This window comes from Gadus morhua, chromosome 16, assembly GCF_902167405.1.
Source record: "Gadus morhua chromosome 16, gadMor3.0, whole genome shotgun sequence".
In the NCBI taxonomy this organism is placed as follows: Eukaryota; Metazoa; Chordata; class Actinopteri; order Gadiformes; family Gadidae; genus Gadus; species Gadus morhua.
Genome location: NC_044063.1, coordinates 2771387 through 2789292, shown reverse-complemented (window position 1 = coordinate 2789292; position 17906 = coordinate 2771387). Strand labels below are relative to the sequence as shown.

Sequence of the window (17906 nt, the reverse complement as noted above, 5' to 3'; positions counted from 1 at the left end):
GCGCAGTCCTCACACTGCCAGGCAGTGCTCCTCTGGCAGAGTTTGCAGCGCCGTCGCCCACCGGTGGCTCTCTTGCTCTTCGTCTGTTCATCGCTGGTGGGAACAGGCAGATGGTGGTAGCTCGTCTTCTGAAGCCCATTCCTGTGGTCAACCCCAAGGAGGTGTGCAGCAAGCTCCTCCTGGAATTGCTGACGGGTCATCGGTCTCACCTGCTGCAGGCTGGCACACTCCTTGTGGATAATGAAGGAGTTGGTCGCAGCGATGTCCACCAGATGCTGGAATACAGTGGTGGGCCACCTTCTCGTCTTCCGGTGGACTGAATTTGTCCATTCGGACTCAAAGGGTTAATAACATCATTTCATTTTTAAAGTAGGCCTATTGTAGTTAGGAGTGGATAGGCCAAAGGACGACCAGGAGTTGGTGTCGTTGTTGTCGTTGCATTTACAATGAATTTAATGTAAAAATGTATAGGCTACGATGCATACAAATAATATTAAAAAGGGGCTAGTAATCGCGATTGCGCTCATGTCTGAAACCTCTTCGATTTCCAAGGGGATAAGGCCTTGATAAGCCGGCTGGCAGTTGGATAGACCTCACTCTGAACTCAAGATGTCTCAACGAACAGAGAAACCCCATTCAATTCGATCAGCAAATACATTCCGAGTGATTTTTACATGGCATGGTGAGCATGGTGAGGTTTTATGTGTTTTTATTGGTATGCATGACATGTGTAAGGCCACATGATATTCACTTCTGGCTTTAGGCTTCAACTCAACGCAGACATAAAAAGCCAAATTACACAAATGTTACCTATTTTTCAATTACTAATAACTAATAACACAGTTTCTGACAAAGTTATGATAAGGCAACAATATTGAACTAATAAATGAAAATAAGAAACACTTTACGTGCAGTAATTGTAGACAACAATGGAGGAAAAAACTGTTTTCCACCAAACATTTTGACGATAATAGGCCTAATGGTCTAAGATCCAGGTTATGGACATCGTGTTGTGACCCATTTTCGACCGACTCCAATCTGGCCGAATGTTAAATAAAAGTAACTAAATTATATGTAATTTATTTATATCGTAGGCTTACTATCAATTCCAAACAAACATTTAAGAAAAAAAAACTGGCCGCAGGATAGAGCTCTGAACGACAGGTCAGGACGAGACCCGTTTTCCATAAATTCCAATTTGGCAGGTTGTTCAATAAGAATTACGTACATACACCGGAAAGCCCAAAGCAGACACGTGCTTCATGCGGAGGCTGCGATCACCTGGAAACACCTGCAGATGTTCTACCAGTCTGTGGTGGCCCGCGTTCTTTCCAGGGTTGGAGTTAGGTGGGAGCCAGTCGGAGCTGAGCTCCCATAGAGACAAGTCTGGCTCCCATGAAAGCATCCAAATATCTGTGGGGTCTCTGAAGACCTTGCGCTCAGTTGTCGGGGAACGGGGGACGGGGGACAGGGGACGGGGGACGGGGGAGACCGTAGCCTACCGGCTTTGCGCTGAGTTGTTGACAACGCAAGACAACTACGTTTCGCTTTGGTGTCCGGTTCGCCCTGTCTGGGCTTATTTTCCCGATAATGATCTATTTTCCCTTACTTAACGTCAATATAACTCTATATGTGGAACCGAAAATGGCGTTATTTGTAATTACAATAGGCCTATTATGCTGCTGTATTTTCAGAGACTCCCATTTGAGTTTGCTGCTTTCATGGGAGCCAGACCTCTCTCTATGGGAGCTCAGCTCCTACTGGCACCTAACTCGAGCCCTGGCCTACATTGTTTTTTAGCCAAATTTCTTATTCAAATGTTAACACATTTTGCATGGTTTGAAGTAAAACAAATCTACCTGTATTTTCTTTATTTGATTATATTTTGCAAAAGTTTAAATGAAGCAATCACTCCTGGGAATTTCCAGACCGAATCGAGTAGGCTAGACCGCGTCTGGGGTGAGACATGTTTTTATTATGGAGCGGCTGGCTCTGATGGTCTATTGCTTTTTTTTTTCTGCATTCGGGTTCTGCATTGATGTGTCCATGTTTTGGTGCAGTTGTTTAACGTATTTATGTTTAAGTTCACCATCACTGGGGCTATCAAAGCTGCGTTTTTTTTCCGTGAAAAGTTATATCTTCGAGTTGCGTGCGCAGGTACGCGCGCGCCCCGTGGGCCGCTGCGTGCAAATGCCAGGTCCTTTTTTTGCACCCAGTCCGTCACTGGATACGAAAGACGTGAATCAGAGGCAAAAAGTCCACTTTTCTTGACAGCGGTCATATGCACACACAGCCGTGATCCCCAGCGTTATACATTAGGCTATCCCTTACTAGAGCATCTATAGTTTTTCTTTTTTCTTTTCGAGACCTCCACAGAGATGGAATCATAACTCAAACCCTGGTTCTTTCACATGGTGTGCTTGGGGGGCAGCACATCTAAAGCACTCATCGAGGCTGGACAAGCTGATCTGGCAGGCCGGCTCTGGTCGGCAGGAAGTGGACTCTGTGTGTGTGTGTTTGTGTGTGTGTGTGTGTGTGTGTGTGTGTGTGTGTGTGTGTGTGTGTGTGTGTGTGTGTGTGTGTGTGTGTGTGTGTGTGTGTGTGTGTGTGTGTGTGTGTGTACATAGATATGTATACATATATATATATGTGTGTGTGCGTACATAGATATGTATGTATATATATATATATATATATATATATATATATATATATATATATATATATGTGTGTGTGTGTGTGTGTGTGTGTGTGTGTGTGTGTGTGTGTGTGTGTGTGTGTGTGTGTGTGAGTGAGTGAGTGAGTGAGTGAGTGAGTGAGTGAGAGAGAGCAGGCTGTAAAACAGTCTAGCTGCTAAATTTAGGCTACAGACGCTCAGTATTGAAGGACTGATGCTAATTATGTTGGCAACATTCTCTAACAGCAATCAAGTTGTCCTTGTTTGTGTCAATTTGTTGTAACATCAAAACAGGGGATGACTTACTTTGTGCTGATGTTTCCAGCTCCCGTGGGGTCCGTTGTGTTTACAACGAAACATTCAGAAGAATCACGTGAACGATTCAAGAATAACTATGCTTTTTCATTGGTTGTTGCGTTTAATCTAACCCAGATTCAGAAGTGCTATTTTCTGATTGGCTATTATCAGTGGCTGAGTTGTAAAATAAGCCAGGGGGGATGTTGGATTTGAACTTTTAGGGACAGATCATTTGTGCTGATGACAGCGCATATGGTGGGAGACCAACGGTGTGATAATAATAATTATTATTATTATTATAATAATGTTATTATATATTTGTTGGGATAAAATAAGAGCAATGACTACTGTCACCGCTCTTATTTTATAAAACTGATTACTGATTACAACGAAAGTCGCCAGCAGGGGGTGCATTTTTCCAACTACACTTGGACCATCCAAGCAGACCATTAAAATACATTGAAGGACTCTTGCGGCATGTTAATGCAATAGCTAATTTGGGGGGAATTCAGTTGAAGAGCTTTTGGCTGTGATATTAGATCGATTATATAAATACCCGTATATAATATTATTATTATGTCATATTATATAATATAGATATAGAGCTCCAGGAGTCAGCAAACGGCAACAATCCCTTCGCCTCCATGCTGTGGTTCAGTCCGACAGCTCATTGGTCAATGGGCAGCAGCTCATTTGCATCAACGCTACAGACACCACAAACAGCGCATTCTGAAGGGACTGAAACAGAGGGGAATAGCGGTAGACGATTTTTTTTTTTCCTAAAAGCTATTTCCAGCAAACAGCTTCAAAAACATGTTTTCTGGAACTCAAATACTATGTTTACTTGTTGGGAAAACACCATAATATGTCTCATTTAATAAAAACTCAGTTCTCAGTACTCTGATACTCTGACTGGTGACCCCGAAGTAGGTCTCGCTTAAGTTTCAGGGACCAAAATTAACATGGCGAATAACGCTTTTACGTTGCCGGAGTTCTGGGCGTTTTCACAGACGGCGTGGTTCGCGCAGACGGAGGTGAAATTTGCTATTCGTGACGTCACAGACGACACCGCGCGCTATTACCACGTCGGGTCGGCGCTGGGGAGCTCCACTGCGACCCGGGCAACGAGTTTCATAGCAAATCCCCCGAGTCAGGGGAAATACAGAGACCTCAAAGCCTTCCTGTCTAAGACTTTTGAGCTGTCACTGTCACTGTTGCGGGCTATTCGGGGCCTCGGGGACAGCTTACCCTCCGAGCATATTGAGATGATGCTCAACCTGCTGGGTACGGAGGAGCCTAACGTCCCCATCATGGAGCTGTTCCTCCAACACATGCCACCACAGGTCCAGACGGCGCTCGCGGGCACGAGGATTACCGAGCCACACGCGTTGGCAGAAGGAGCCGACCGGTTTTTCCTTGCTACTCAGAGTTTCGTACCCGAGGTGCTAGCCCCAACAAGCAGTGCCAACCCCTCGGATAATGACAGGCTAGCTAACAGAACCCCGGTTGCCGCCGAAGGCCGTGCCAGCACAGGTATGTGCTATTTTCACGCGCGTTTCGGCACTAAAGCAAAGAGGTGCCAGCCCCCGTGCAACTTCAAACCGACGGGAAAAGCCAAGGCATGCGCTCATTAGTGGCCGTGAGTACAGTCACATCAACCCGGCTATGTTCATCAGGGACACGCACTCCGGCCGCAAGTTTCTTTGCAACACCGGTGCTCAGAGGAGCGTCCTGGCGGCTACGGTGGAGGACCCGCGCCTGGCGGCCACGGTCCGCAGTTGAATTCCGCTAACGACACCCCCATTCGCACGTATGGCACAAAGACTGCGGACCTGTTGCTTTGGTGGCCAGCGATTCAAGTGGGGTTTTGTCACGGCCGACATCTCCTTTCCCCTCCTCGGCGCGGATTTCCTTTGTGCGCACTTCTGCTGGTGGACGTCGAAAACAACCGCCTGGTGGACGCACAGATGTTTTCCTTGTTTGCATGTGCCCGCAGTGAAGCACCATACAGCGGGCTCTCCAGCTCTCGGGCTCCCTCTCAGAGGGGGACGAATATCAACGCCTTCTCAGGGAGTTTCCCGGTTTAACCCAACCTACCTTTTCCGTGGTCACGGCAAAACATGGAGTAGAGCATCAAATAGGCCCTAAGGGCCCACCCGTCTATGCTAGAGCCCGACGACTTAGCCCCTGGGCCTCACCCCTCAGCATCGTTCCCAAGCCAGACGGCGGGTGGCGACCTTGTGGAGATTACCGCTGCCTGAACGACGCTACCACACTCGACCGCTACCCAATCCCGCACATCCAGGACTTCTCAGCACACCTGGCGGGCAAGCGGGTCTTCTCGAAGGTGGACATGGTGCGCGGTAACCACCAGGTGCCAGTGCATCCCTCGGACATTGCCAGGACGGCAGTAGTGACACCTTTCGGGTTATTTGAGTTCCTAAGTATGCCGTTAAAAAACGCCACTCAGACCTTCCAGCGACTAATGAACTCGGCGCTCAGGGAGATGCCCTTCGTTTCCTCCGAAAAGGAGCATTAGGGACACCTACGCGACCTCTTTATGAGGCTCGACCAACACAGACTGATCATCAACCCGGCGAAGTGCCTGTTCGGGTTGTCCTCCATCCACTTCCTGGGGCATCTCATCAACAAAGATGGGGCTGCCCCTCTCTCGTCGAAAGTAGAGGCAATTTCTGCTTTCCCCCGCCCGCACACAGCTCGGGCGCACCGGGAATTCCTAGGGATGGTGACATTTTACCACAGATTCATTCGCCAGGCAGCTAAAGTCATGCGCCCGCTGTATGAGGCCCTCAAGGACAAGTCCCCCGGCCAGGCTGTCGACTGGACGGCGGAGAGGGAGAATGCGTTCGAGGCCACGAAGACCGCCCTGGGCCAAGCCGCCATGTTGGCCCATCCGTTGCATAATGCCCCCATCGCCATCACCCCCAACGCGTCTGACTACACGGTCGGCGCGGTGCACGAGCAATGGGTCGATGGTGCCTGGCAGCCGCTCGCCTTTTTCAGTCGCCAGTTGACCCCCAGGGAGCAGAAATAAATCGCGTTCGACAGGGAACTCCTTGAAATCTGGCTGGCGATCCGCCACTTCCGGTTCCTCCTGGAAGGCCGAGAGTTTGCGGCTTTCGTGCACCACAAGCCACTAACATTTGGCATGTCCAAGGTGGCGGAACCGTGGTCAGCCCGCCAGCAGCGCCATCTTTCGTACATCTCTGAGTACACCACCTGGATTACGTCCGTATGAGCGCGGACCAGGCCTCCGACCTCGGAGTCCAGAACCTAAGGGTCAGCTCATGCGTTGACTGTCAACGGTCCAAGGTGCACCGCCATATTAAGGCCCCCTTTGGAGAGTTTACTGTTCCCGAGAGGAGGTTAGACCACGTCAATGTCGACCTGGTTGGACCGCTTACATCCTCTCACAGGTTTACCTACCTCTTCACCATGGTCAAAAGGACGACCCGCTGGCCTGAAGCGGTTCCCATCTCCTTGAAGTCGGCTTCCGACGTGGCGCATGCGTTCATTGGCACGTGGATCGTACACTTTGGGACTCCTTCAGACCTCTCCTCAGACCGGGGCTCGCAGCTCACCTCGGAACTTTGGAACGCGGTGGTTGAGGGTCAAGCTGCACCGCACTCCCGCCTAACACCCCCGGCTAACGGCTTGTGTGAACGTGTCCACCGTTCCATGAAGGCGGCCCTACGAGCCAGCTTGAAGGACGGCGACTGGGTGGATGAGCAGCCATGGGTAAGGCTCGGCCTCTGGTGCGCCCCTAAGGAGGACCTGCAGTCCTCATCGGCGGAGCTGGTCTACGGGCAGGCCCTACGAGTGCCGGGGGACCTTATTCCTAACGCCTCGGTTCCCTGGTCGGCGGCCAGACAACGTTCCTCCCTCCTCGAGACTGCCAAGGTTTTCGCGCCCGTTCCCACGTCGCAACAGGGCACCCCCGCTTTCCGCATGTCCCCCGATCTGCGAGCGGTGCGCAACCCCCGCTTACTGTCGAGATTCCCTCGACCTCGTTGACCCCCGGGACCTCCAAGTTGGTGCACGGCACCGACGGGCCTGCTGCTTCCTCCGCCTCAACCCCTGTCATCCGCACGTGCCGGGGTCGGGTCGTCGCCCTTTCCCGTCGCAAGGACTTTGACTATGGGTGAATTCTGGGGGGGCTTGTGTGGTGATTAACATAATTCACCCACGGAACTATTGGTGGGGGAGACGTGTTTAGCACAGACACTCTAGGCAGACGGAACGACCGTATCTGTTCAGTCCTCATTGGCTTTCGAACCTGCTGGTTTAAGCAGGTGGTGTTTAATAAAAACTCAGTTCTGGATACTCCTCCACCGACTCCTGTCTCCCGGCACTACAATATACATATTACAAAACCAAATTGTGGGTGTGGTCATACGCCAGTAGTTTCTGCGCCACTGAAATTTAGGGTCACCGCACGCATTGAATGTGTAGTCAACGCATACGTGCCTTGTTCCACTACCTCCGTCCGTCTATGGATCTCATTGACTTTCCATGGGGCGCTCATTCATTACGCTCATTCATTACTGTTCATTACTGTTAAATGAGCTAATTCAATGCATCAACACACTCAGCCAATTGTCAGCATGAGGTCTAATTGGTGGCTGTAAAAGGCTCAGATATCAGTTATCAACAATTGGGCGACAGTGAAACTACTAATACATGTTACCAGTGACGGCTGGTGGTGATTTTGGGTGGGTGGGCTAACGAATGCATTACATTTATCAATACTTCACAGGGCTCCAGACGCCATGAGGTCACCTTAGATCTCTGTTCATAACTTTCATATAATGTGAATGATTTTTAAACAAGAATAAGGTGTAGAGAAAAGCGTGTCTTTATTTGAAGCACAATTATAATATAAAAATAAAATAAGGTGTTTAAAGTGCTTCACTGAGCTGAAATTGAACATTTCGAACTAAACCATTAAGCAAAATAAAACTTTTTTGTGCTTAAAGTATTACACAATTAAAATGTTTACCGGTCTCCCTTTGCGCAAAATGCGGCTGCTGTAGACGATCACACACTCTTTGGTAGAGACGTCTGTGTCGCCGTCAATCATGAAGGTATGGCAAGCCGAATTGTCATTTATTAACTCAGTTTGACTATCCGGAATTTACATTGCAGATATCTGCAATTCAGTTTCGCCTAGTCAAAACTAACATTTCGGATATCCGCAACTACATTCCTCCTATCCGCAATTGTCATTTCAGATATCCACAAAGACATTCCTCCTAGGCGAAATGACGTCATTTTCGCCATTCATGTCTATGGGGTTTCTCATTGCGGATATCTACAATTCAGTTGCGGATATCCACTTTGTGAATTACGGATATCTGCAACTGAATTGTAGATATCTGTAATTCCAGTTTCAGATATCTACAATTTGATTCTGACTAGTCATAATTCCAGTTCAAGATATCTTTAATTCACCTCAATTCAAGATATCTACATGTCCCTTTTTAGATATCTTAAATTAAGTTTTGACTAGGCGAAATGAAGTTGTAGATATCTCTTAACTGGAGTTACGACTAGGCGAAATGACGTTGTAGATATCTAATATCAAGTTATAGATATCTTGAAAGGAATTTTGATTAGAGATATCTACAATTGTAGATATCTTTAACTTTCATTCTGCCTAGGCGAAACTGAATTAAAGATATCTTGAATTCGAGTTTTGACTAGGCGAAATTACGTTTCAGATATCTGCAATGACGTTTCAGATATCTGTAATGACGTTTCAGATATCTTGAGTTCGTTGTTGGTCTCCGGTGATATCAAATATTCAATTCCTCCGAGATTTCTTTGACAGCTTTCAATAGAACGACGTTCTCTCTCTCCACACATCCCCTGTGTGTGGGCTTGTTCAATTTCATGGCATTTTCTCGTGATCTTTTCGATCACAGCCAAGGCCATGACTGCTCCTTTCTTATTCCATTCGGAAATGAACCCACTTCTTCTTTGATTATGGCGGCAAGGGGAAATACGTATTTCTGGATATCTAAAACGTAATGCCCAACACTCAAATGACATTTGAGATATCTTTAACTTTCATTCTGCCTAGGCAAAACTGAATTACAGATATCTGCAATTGTCATTTAAGATGTGTGACGAGTTGAATGTCGTTTTCCGTGAAGTCATTGCAGATATCTGTAATTCAGTTTCGCCTAGTCAAAACTGAATTACAGATATCTCTAACTATCGTTTCGACTAGTCAAAACTACGTCACAGATATCTCTAACTGTCGTTTCGACTAGTCACAACTACGTAACAGATATCTTGATTGAAGTTGTTGATATCTACAATGTAAATTCCGGATAGTCAAACGTAGTTAATAAATGTCAATTCGGCTTGCCATATGAAGGACATGTAGGCCTATGTGGTGTTTCCGACGTCCGCAGCTGTCTTTTGCTTTAAGGTGTCGCCTATTACTGCAATGAATTGTGCATATGCCATCCCATTGCTATACGTCGGGTTGATGTTTAATCCATTTTTCTAATTTCGGATTTAAATTTGGTGAATGGCAACTCCTCTTTGGCAATGTTGAATGCAACATTAAATTAGATCATTTTCGATTCCTTAGAGAACCTTATTGTTATAGCCTGTCGCTGAAATGCAGCTTGGAGAGGGGCCACTTTCTCTACACACTTGTCACGTCATGTTGGGTTATTTAGGCAGCTTTTTTAATGTTTCGATACGAAACGTTGTTGACCCGCATACAAATGCACTATTACCGGCCATATTCTGACCCCACTCCTGGCAGTAAATCTGTACATCGTTTGGTTGATGTGTCCCCAATCTCTTCACTTCCAATTTTTCCTCCAAAGACATTAAAGAAAACCGATTAGAAAGTAAATAATCCACTTCGTTCATTTTCATGCTAACGCCCGCCATACTGCACTTGCGCTACTGTGCTGTGATTGGTCGAAGGTCACTGTACTGTAGCTACCATAGACATCTTATAGGTAGACGGAGCATCGAATGCTACCGCCTACTGGCGCTGACGAGACGCGGGGCCGCCATCTTGGAGTGGTCATCCGCTCCACTCAGTGTAATCCGTTTGGCTGGAGCAATGAACTGTCAGCGCATTTAATTAATCATACCTCACTGAATACCACAGATTTTCATGCGTTTTTTTGTCATACGTGTAGCTATGATAAAGGCCACATGGTTTGGCGTGTTTTATTATTCAATACTAATTATACCAATAGTACGGTAATGTTAAATCTTGCTTGTGAAAAGTAATCCCCCGATTCCTATTATGGATTGTCCGCCGATTTGAGCAGGAATACGCTGAACAACATCCCGGCATCCTGTTTCTGCTGCTGTTGCTGCTCCCGGTTGACCACTCCAAGATGGCGGCCGTATTTCTCGCTTCCCAGCAGCCAATGCTCCGTCTATCTATAAGATGTCTATGGTAGCTACGGTGCTAGGTCAGCCTTTGGGCTAAACTAATTTAGCCCAAATAGAGTGGCGAAGTCACGCCCCTTCCGGTAGGGCTCATGGGACCTATGAGATCGAAAAATGTATATGGGTGTCAATGGAGAGAAAATAATTATTTTCTGGTCCCAGTCTTTATATGCCCTGGATTACACATATGTTGTTTGTGGATTTAAATGATAATTTTTCATGCAAAGAAAAGTAAAAATGTTCGTGAAGAAGTTTGATAATTTTCGGTTTTATGTGAGGCCGCTTGGTGAACTACAGCTCTTCGTTGCTCTCGACGCATATGATATAGGCTACGTCACCACACCCGCCCTTGGAACTCGGCACAGAGATGGCGATCTCTCTGCTCCACTTCACCACTTTTTTTCAAGGCGAGGATAAAAGCATAGAAAGAGATGAAAACCACGATAAGTCGGGGCACGTGCAGAGTTTCAGTTATGCCGATGGGAAGATTGTCGGTCTTCTCCACGCCAGTCGCAGGGAGCGTGACGTCACATACGAGCCGTGTAGTCTTTCTCGTTGTGTTTTCTCTACAGCCTTTATCTGAACAATAAACGGTCGAACACTTTGCATGAAAAAATATCCTTTAAATCCACAAACAACATATGTGTAATCCAGGGCATATAAAGACCGGGACCAGAAAATAATTATTTTCTATCCATTGACACCCATTCATATTTTACGATCTCATAGGTCCCATGAGCCCTACCGGAAGAGGCGTGACTTCGCCACTCTATTGGAAGCATATGAAGGGGGCGTGTCAGGGCACCTGTCAATCAAACGTCAATGGAAGCTTACGCAACTGCGTTTGGGCTAAATGAAATTAGCCCAATTGGGGGCGGGTCACGACACCTGTCAATCACAATAAAATGTCCGCATACGCTACTGTGCTTGGGCTGAATGACTTTGGCCCAAATGGGAAGCATATGAAGGGGGCGTGTCACGATACCTGTCAATCAAAATTGAATGGAAGCTTGCTACTCCGCTTGGGCTGAATACATTTAGCCCATTCACAGGAAAAAACCGAAGATTTGTCATATATCCTGGGTTTTTCTGTCACCTTTTGGTGCTGTTGCTGCTTTAGGTTCTACCAAAATTTAAAACAATATGTTCTAAGGTTTTTAATAATATTCTTTCATTTTTACTGTAGAAGGTAGGGAGGGCATAGCCCTGTTAGCCCATTTATACCAGACGTCCCTGCATGTTACCTTGTTGCCTACTCAACGTGTGGCCTTTGTGCTGTGATGGTTTGGTTTTAAATGTTTACTTCTAATGTTTATTTAGGTTGTACTATTTTTCTTTAAGTTAGCCTAAAAAAAAACACACTGATTTCATTTAATTGTAATACATAAACAAAACGACCGTTATGAAATGGATCCAAGCACATCATGTTAAGAATAATGCCATGTATTTTTATCATTACAATCCACTATATTTCAAGATTATCAAGATTCTTTTTAGTTTGTTTTCCTGAAACCACTTTACGCGTGTAAAGTGTTGAAACCATTTCCCATTGGTCATCATAGAGCCTGATTCTAAAGACCGGGGAAGAGATAAAAATCTCTGATTAAGGTGCATCGTTCTTTGACAGCCATCTGTCTTCTATCTGCTGAAGGAGGTTCATCTTCAAAACGCTTCAGGACCTGTGGGATGGAGAGCACATGCTAGGATGAAACAACCACATGCTGTTGGTCGTGGTCAGCTCTATCTGGATGGACGGGAATGTGAGGCTGTCCATCAAACAACCAGACGTCCGCATGAGAGAAGGACACTCACTCCGCACACCAGCCTAACGAGAACGATCTGGGTGACTTGCCCTTTTGAAGAGTTTTTCGATGTGGTCCTCGTGTGCGTGGAGGTTGAAGATCTCCACAAGGTGTTGGATGAAATAAGAACCTTGCTGTGAATGTCTAAACGACACCGTGTCTGCAGAATAGAGTGAAAAGATAATTAGAAGTCGTTGATCAGAGAAGGGTGTTCATTTGCAAGTCCTAATTCCAACAGTTCCAGTTGTTTTGTATCCTCAACCTATTTATTTTTTAAGTTGCATTTCAGGCTTCTGTAATGAAGAGTGAACTTTATCAGCACGGACAAAAATGAATCAACTCACCGGCAGTAGAGGAAAGGAAGGAAACCATATCTTTTTCTTTGTGCACCCTGTGAATAGCATCCTCCTCGATGTCTGCATCCACTTCATCTGCCAGGTGAGGTGGGAGGGCCGCATCCACCTGCACTACCGGGGCCTGCTCTGGGACAGACCCAGGCCCATCGCAGACTATCGCAGAGCCATCATCCACTGGAAGAGAATACAGTGAACGGAGTAGACCAGTAACTCACTACAGGTTTCGGGAATCTTTTAAAACGAAATATGGTAAAACAGGTTTATGATTATGGTATGTTCAAATCGACAAAAGGAACCCCAAGCACACCTCCTCTGCAGGCTTGGATGATGATGACTTTGGGTTTGTTGAACAGTTTTGGACAACGAGCCGAATCCAAGTGTTTGTAGATATTGTCAATGGGGAACTGGTCGGGGACTCCATCGCAGTGATGGACGCCTAAAATGGCTCCCTTCACCCCATGGGACATGATGACCACAAAGACAGAGTCTGTTGCGGCCAGACGGGGGTCTTTAGAAAACCTTTTGACAGCCTCGTCCATCTCCTGTGCGAGAACATGAATCAGTCAACGACACTCATCACAGGACCACGGTGGGTAGAGTACTGGAAATCTATACTCATTACTTCCTTCAAAATCTACTTGAGTAGAAGTAAATATTACTATAAGTACTTTTGAACCATCTCCATGCTGTGCCTCTGATCCCATTATTCTGTAGCTTGCTAAGTAAGACATTGAAATCGATGGTACAGATCAGATGATATCTCATGTGTGAGGCCCAACGTACCACTCCACTGAGGTCTCTCTGTTGCTCCACGTTGTATCCCAGTGAGATCAGCAGTTTGCTCATATCCTCCTCGTCCTTCTCAGCACCATCCCGATCTTTCACTTTGTCAAAGTGCACATTGGTGATCAGCAGAGCCATGCGCGTCCTGTTGGCTGGGGCCATGACGGCGTATATCTGACCACATCATTCAATAGAAGAAAGGAAACAGGTGCATGACATATGACTGATACTGCATGCATTAACTTATCTGATCGTTTGATACCTTGATAGTTCACATCAATTTATGTGAGCCTATGCCAATCAGAACAACCCACCAGATAACCGTTTATGTTTGGCTAAAACACATGCATGAGGTCAATGTTAGAGGAATAACAAGATATGAATGAGGAGCAGCAACATGACGACGCAGCCTTTAAAGGGCAGAGGAAGGACTAACGTTGTCTCTGTCCTTCAGCTTCTCAGTCTTGAACTGCTCAGAGCTGAGGAGGAGTTCAGAGGTCCTGCCCTTCGTCTCTGTTGGGGAAACTCCCAGGAACAGAAAATAAAGATCACTCGTACAATTGCTGCAGTGTTTTACTTGACAAATTTGATCCGAATAACTGCATGCAAGTCACCTTTATACGATGCTTTAACCTCCTGAGATCCAGCCAAAAGGTTTCCTGCTCGCATGTTAATGAAAGAAAAAACATCAGATTTATAAAATGTTTTATTTCTATATTTTATTTCATGTCTCTTATCGATAACATTTGAACTCACATGAGGGGAACAGGGGAATATATATGTCTCACAACTGACGTTTGAAATAAAACCAATGTAGTGAATACAATGTTTTGAATTAATAGCGTTTAAAAATTCTTTCTTCATTCCTGAAGACTGAAGCCACTGTCACACCAAATTTGTACCGGGTGCCAAATTTGTACCGGGTACGTAATCAGTTGTCCGTTGCCAGGCAATGGACAACAGATTACGTAAGGAGTTGTCCGTTGCCAGGCAGGTTTCAAAAAACTATCGCGCTCATGTTGCCAAAGACGAAATACTATAACACAGATAACGGATCGCTAGATACCACTTGTTTTTACTTTATATTGCATTTAATTGTTTAATCGAATTTAGCTAGTAAACTGAGTTTTTAAAGTGTATCATAGTCTAGCTAGCTTGTGTTAATTTAATTTAGAGAATAGGAGATAGATAGATAGATAGATAGATAGATAGATAGATAGATAGATAGATAGATAGATAGATAGATAGATAGATAGATAGATAGATAGATAGATGGGTAGATGGGTAGATGGGTAGATGGGTAGATAGATAGATAGATAGATAGATAGATAGATAGATAGATAGATAGATAGATAGATAGATAGATAGATAGATAGATAGATAGATAGATAGATAGATAGATAGATAGATGGGTAGATGGGTAGATGGGTAGATGGGTAGATGGGTAGATGGGTAGATAGATAGATAGATAGATAGATAGATAGATAGATAGATAGATAGATATATAGATAGATAGATAGATAGATAGATAGATAGATAGATGGGTAGATGGGTGAGCAGGCATTTACTAACTGGTAAATGTTTTTTATTATTATTATTCACGTTATCCCCATAACGTTTAGCTACTACTGTTTAGGGAAATAGATAAATACAATACAATACAATACAAATATAAAGTTAGGAACGCTAATAAATGTAATTTGTAAAATAAGTGTTATCTGTGTTGTCTCGCTCAATGCACGAGTTCTTGAACCTTCCCACGTCATTCGACGCGATCGTCTGTTGCCAGGCAGGTTTGGAGTGGATACGTATGGATTACGTAGGCGGTACAAATTTGGTGTGACAGTGCCAAATTTGTACCGCCTACGACGTAATCCATACGTAATCCATTCCAAACCTGCCTGGCAACAGACGATCGCGTCGAACGTTGCCTGGCAACGGACTATCGCGTCGAATGACGTGGGAAGGTTCAATAACATTCGCGAACTCGTTCTATTTCATGTAGGCTACGCCGTCTAGGCTTTGCCTTATGGGCTTGTCCCGTGCGAAAATTTCAAACTATGCACCAATCAGTGTGGGCACCGCCCACATTTCCCACGGTATCGTGTCTATATAACGCGGTGTATACCGTCGCTCATCCTCCCTTTTCTTTCATCACTTGTGCTTATCAGCGAATCGAGAATACATTAAGATGACTTCGACACGGATCTCCCAAGCCGGTGGCAGCGGCTCGGGCGAGGCCCTTTTCAGGGCCCTTTTCAGGGCCACCTCAGAGCACTCCTGGAGCTAGGTCCTTTTCAGGACCCCTATGCGCCTCCTGTCCCGCCTCCCTGGCACCGGGTGACGGGCACTTGGCGTGCTTTCGGTACCTCGGCGCCGACCACGCCGCAGCTGCTATGGCGGCCCCCGTGTCCTGTGTCGCCTGCCGGGAGCTGCCTGAAGAGGGGATCCTCTCCAGGCATCTCTTCTTTTCTCCTGCGGTGGAGTTGGAATGGATTACGTATGGATTACGTCGTAGGCGGTACAAATTTGGCACTGTCACACCAAATTTGTACCGCCTACGTAATCCATACGTAATCCATTCCAAACCTGCCTGGCAACAAACGATCGCGTCGAACGTTGCCTGGCAACGGACGATCGCGTCGAAATGTAAATGTAAATGTAAATGGACTGCATTTATATAGCGCTTTTCTAACCATTGGCCACTCAAAGCGCTTTACAATGTTGCCTCACATTCACCATTCACGCACACATTCACACACCGGCGGCGGAGTCAACCATGCAAGGCGACAGCCAGCTCGTCGGGAGCTAACAGTCAGGGTTAGGTGCCTTGCTCAAGGACACCTCGACACTCAGCTAGGAGGAGCCGGGGATCGAACCAACAACCTTCAGGTTACCAGCCAACCCGCTCTACCTCCTGAGCTACTGCCGCCCCCGAAAGACGTGGGAAGGTTCAAGAACATTGGCGAACTCGTCCATTGAGCGTGACAAGACAGATAACACTTATTTTACATATTACATTTATTAGCGTTCCTAACTTTATATTTGTATTGTATTGTATTGTATTTATCTATTTCCCTACACAGTAATAGCTTAATGTTATGGGGATAACGTGAATAATAATAACTAGAACTGCAAGCAGTTATGCAGGGATCCAAGAAGTGTGCATTTCGCCGGCACAACGCAAAACATGTGTTCAAAACGCTACCGTGAACCTGTGGATGTGAAGGTTTTTACTGTGGGAGGTTCGGTGTGGGAGATATATCCCCAAACGCGTTTTCAGAACATTCCTTTGGCCAGTTAGGAGATGAACAATTTCCTTGTTTATGGCGGCCCCTAATGGCGAAATTTTGTAGAAGATATACAATTTCGTCGTTTATTCGCCCCCTTATGGCGAATTTTTCAGATTTTTTTATCGCAAGCTGTTAAGGGTAGCACCAACATGTGTCTAAAATTTGGACCCGATCCTATGCGTAATTGTTTTTTTTCTGGATTTTTGATTTTCGACTTAAAACGTAGCTAAGCAACAAATATTCAAAACGCTACCGTTTCGTCTACGACGGTCAGATCCAAAAAGTCTTCGTGTTGGGAGTTTGGCTCTGGACGTTTAGTGTAGAGCTCCCTTTACACCGGGCGCATAACGAATAAATTACATGAAAAGCAAGAACAACTGGGGGAAAAAAATGCGTCAACTATTTACATCGTTTCCTATGTGAATATGTGGCCTTTTCTATTAAGAATCACACCGGTGAAAAAAGCGGATGGATTAACCTCATATGGTAAGGACACGCTTTGTGGTTTGACTCCAAGTCTAAATATGTATTTAGAAGATTAAAATATAATGGAGCTTCACTTTTGAATCCAAATTGCAAGTATAAATAGTGTGGCGAACGGCAGTTGGCTGATGGGGGATAATGATTAGTGGAAGTGTCTCTGTTGGCTTTTGGAGACGTTCGTTTTCTAGGTTTTTGGGGTTGCTTCCCTGTTCAATAACTAAAAGTAGGCCAATCACACGTTGGTATCCAAAACGAAACAGTTGCGATTCCACAGCACACCGTCATGTTATCAAAAGCATCTATATTCATGCATGAAAATATATATTCAAGTACAGAAAATAAATGTGAATGTAGTTTAATACTATGGATGCAGTAAGATTGTGTGTGGAAAAAATGTAATATTAGTACCGCCATTTTATACCACTCGTAACCAGGGAGATTAGTGACAAGGTGAACTACAACAAAGGTACCTGATTGTATTTGATTAAAACTGGTTATTCTACTTCATTTAAGAATGCTCGATTCTGATTGGCTGGGAGGGGTGCATTAATCCGGCATATTGCCCGCTGATTTGTCGGTTCTACTTGCTGCTGACTGAGCACAGTAGATCAATACGCCGCTTGTATCGTTTTCTATCACATACATTTCAAACATGAGGTCCGTTGTAAAAATAAACCAAGGAGTGCATGTTTGATCGATCGTCATTAAAGCTGACTTGATACGAATGTAACAACTACGTTGTTAAACTAGTGATCAGTTGCAACCT

General features: G+C 45.4%; 4 protein-coding genes across 5 annotated transcripts in view; 1 reads left to right on the top strand and 3 right to left on the bottom strand.

Moving 5' to 3' along the window:
* LOC115560668 (vitellogenin-2) overlaps nt 1–17906 on the top strand; it is a 434163-nt gene that overhangs the window by 198293 nt on the left and 217964 nt on the right.
* The window catches only part of LOC115560655 (uncharacterized), a 553265-nt gene that overhangs the window by 467566 nt on the left and 67793 nt on the right, over nt 1–17906 (bottom strand). The window lies entirely within an intron of this gene.
* The window catches only part of LOC115560686 (caspase-1-like), a 158848-nt gene that overhangs the window by 119973 nt on the left and 20969 nt on the right, over nt 1–17906 (bottom strand). The gene's annotated exons all lie outside the window — the stretch shown is intronic.
* The window catches only part of LOC115560691 (caspase-13-like), a 7365-nt gene continuing 1236 nt past the window's right edge, over nt 11778–17906 (bottom strand). Inside the window, exons 2-8 of one of the 3 annotated variants that reach the window (XM_030380187.1) lie at nt 13979–14023; nt 13801–13892; nt 13365–13538; nt 12889–13123; nt 12570–12755; nt 12276–12385; nt 11778–12102 (exon numbers count right to left, since the gene is read on the bottom strand). In XM_030380187.1, the coding sequence (XP_030236047.1) occupies nt 11995–12102; nt 12276–12385; nt 12570–12755; nt 12889–13123; nt 13365–13538; nt 13801–13892; nt 13979–14023 (950 nt within the window). In that variant the 3' untranslated portion in view covers nt 11778–11994. Of the gene's footprint in view, nt 12103–12235; nt 12386–12569; nt 12756–12888; nt 13124–13364; nt 13539–13800; nt 13893–13978; nt 14024–17906 lie in introns of all 3 variants that reach the window. The other 2 variants (XM_030380188.1, XM_030380189.1) reach the window with 2 other exon arrangements.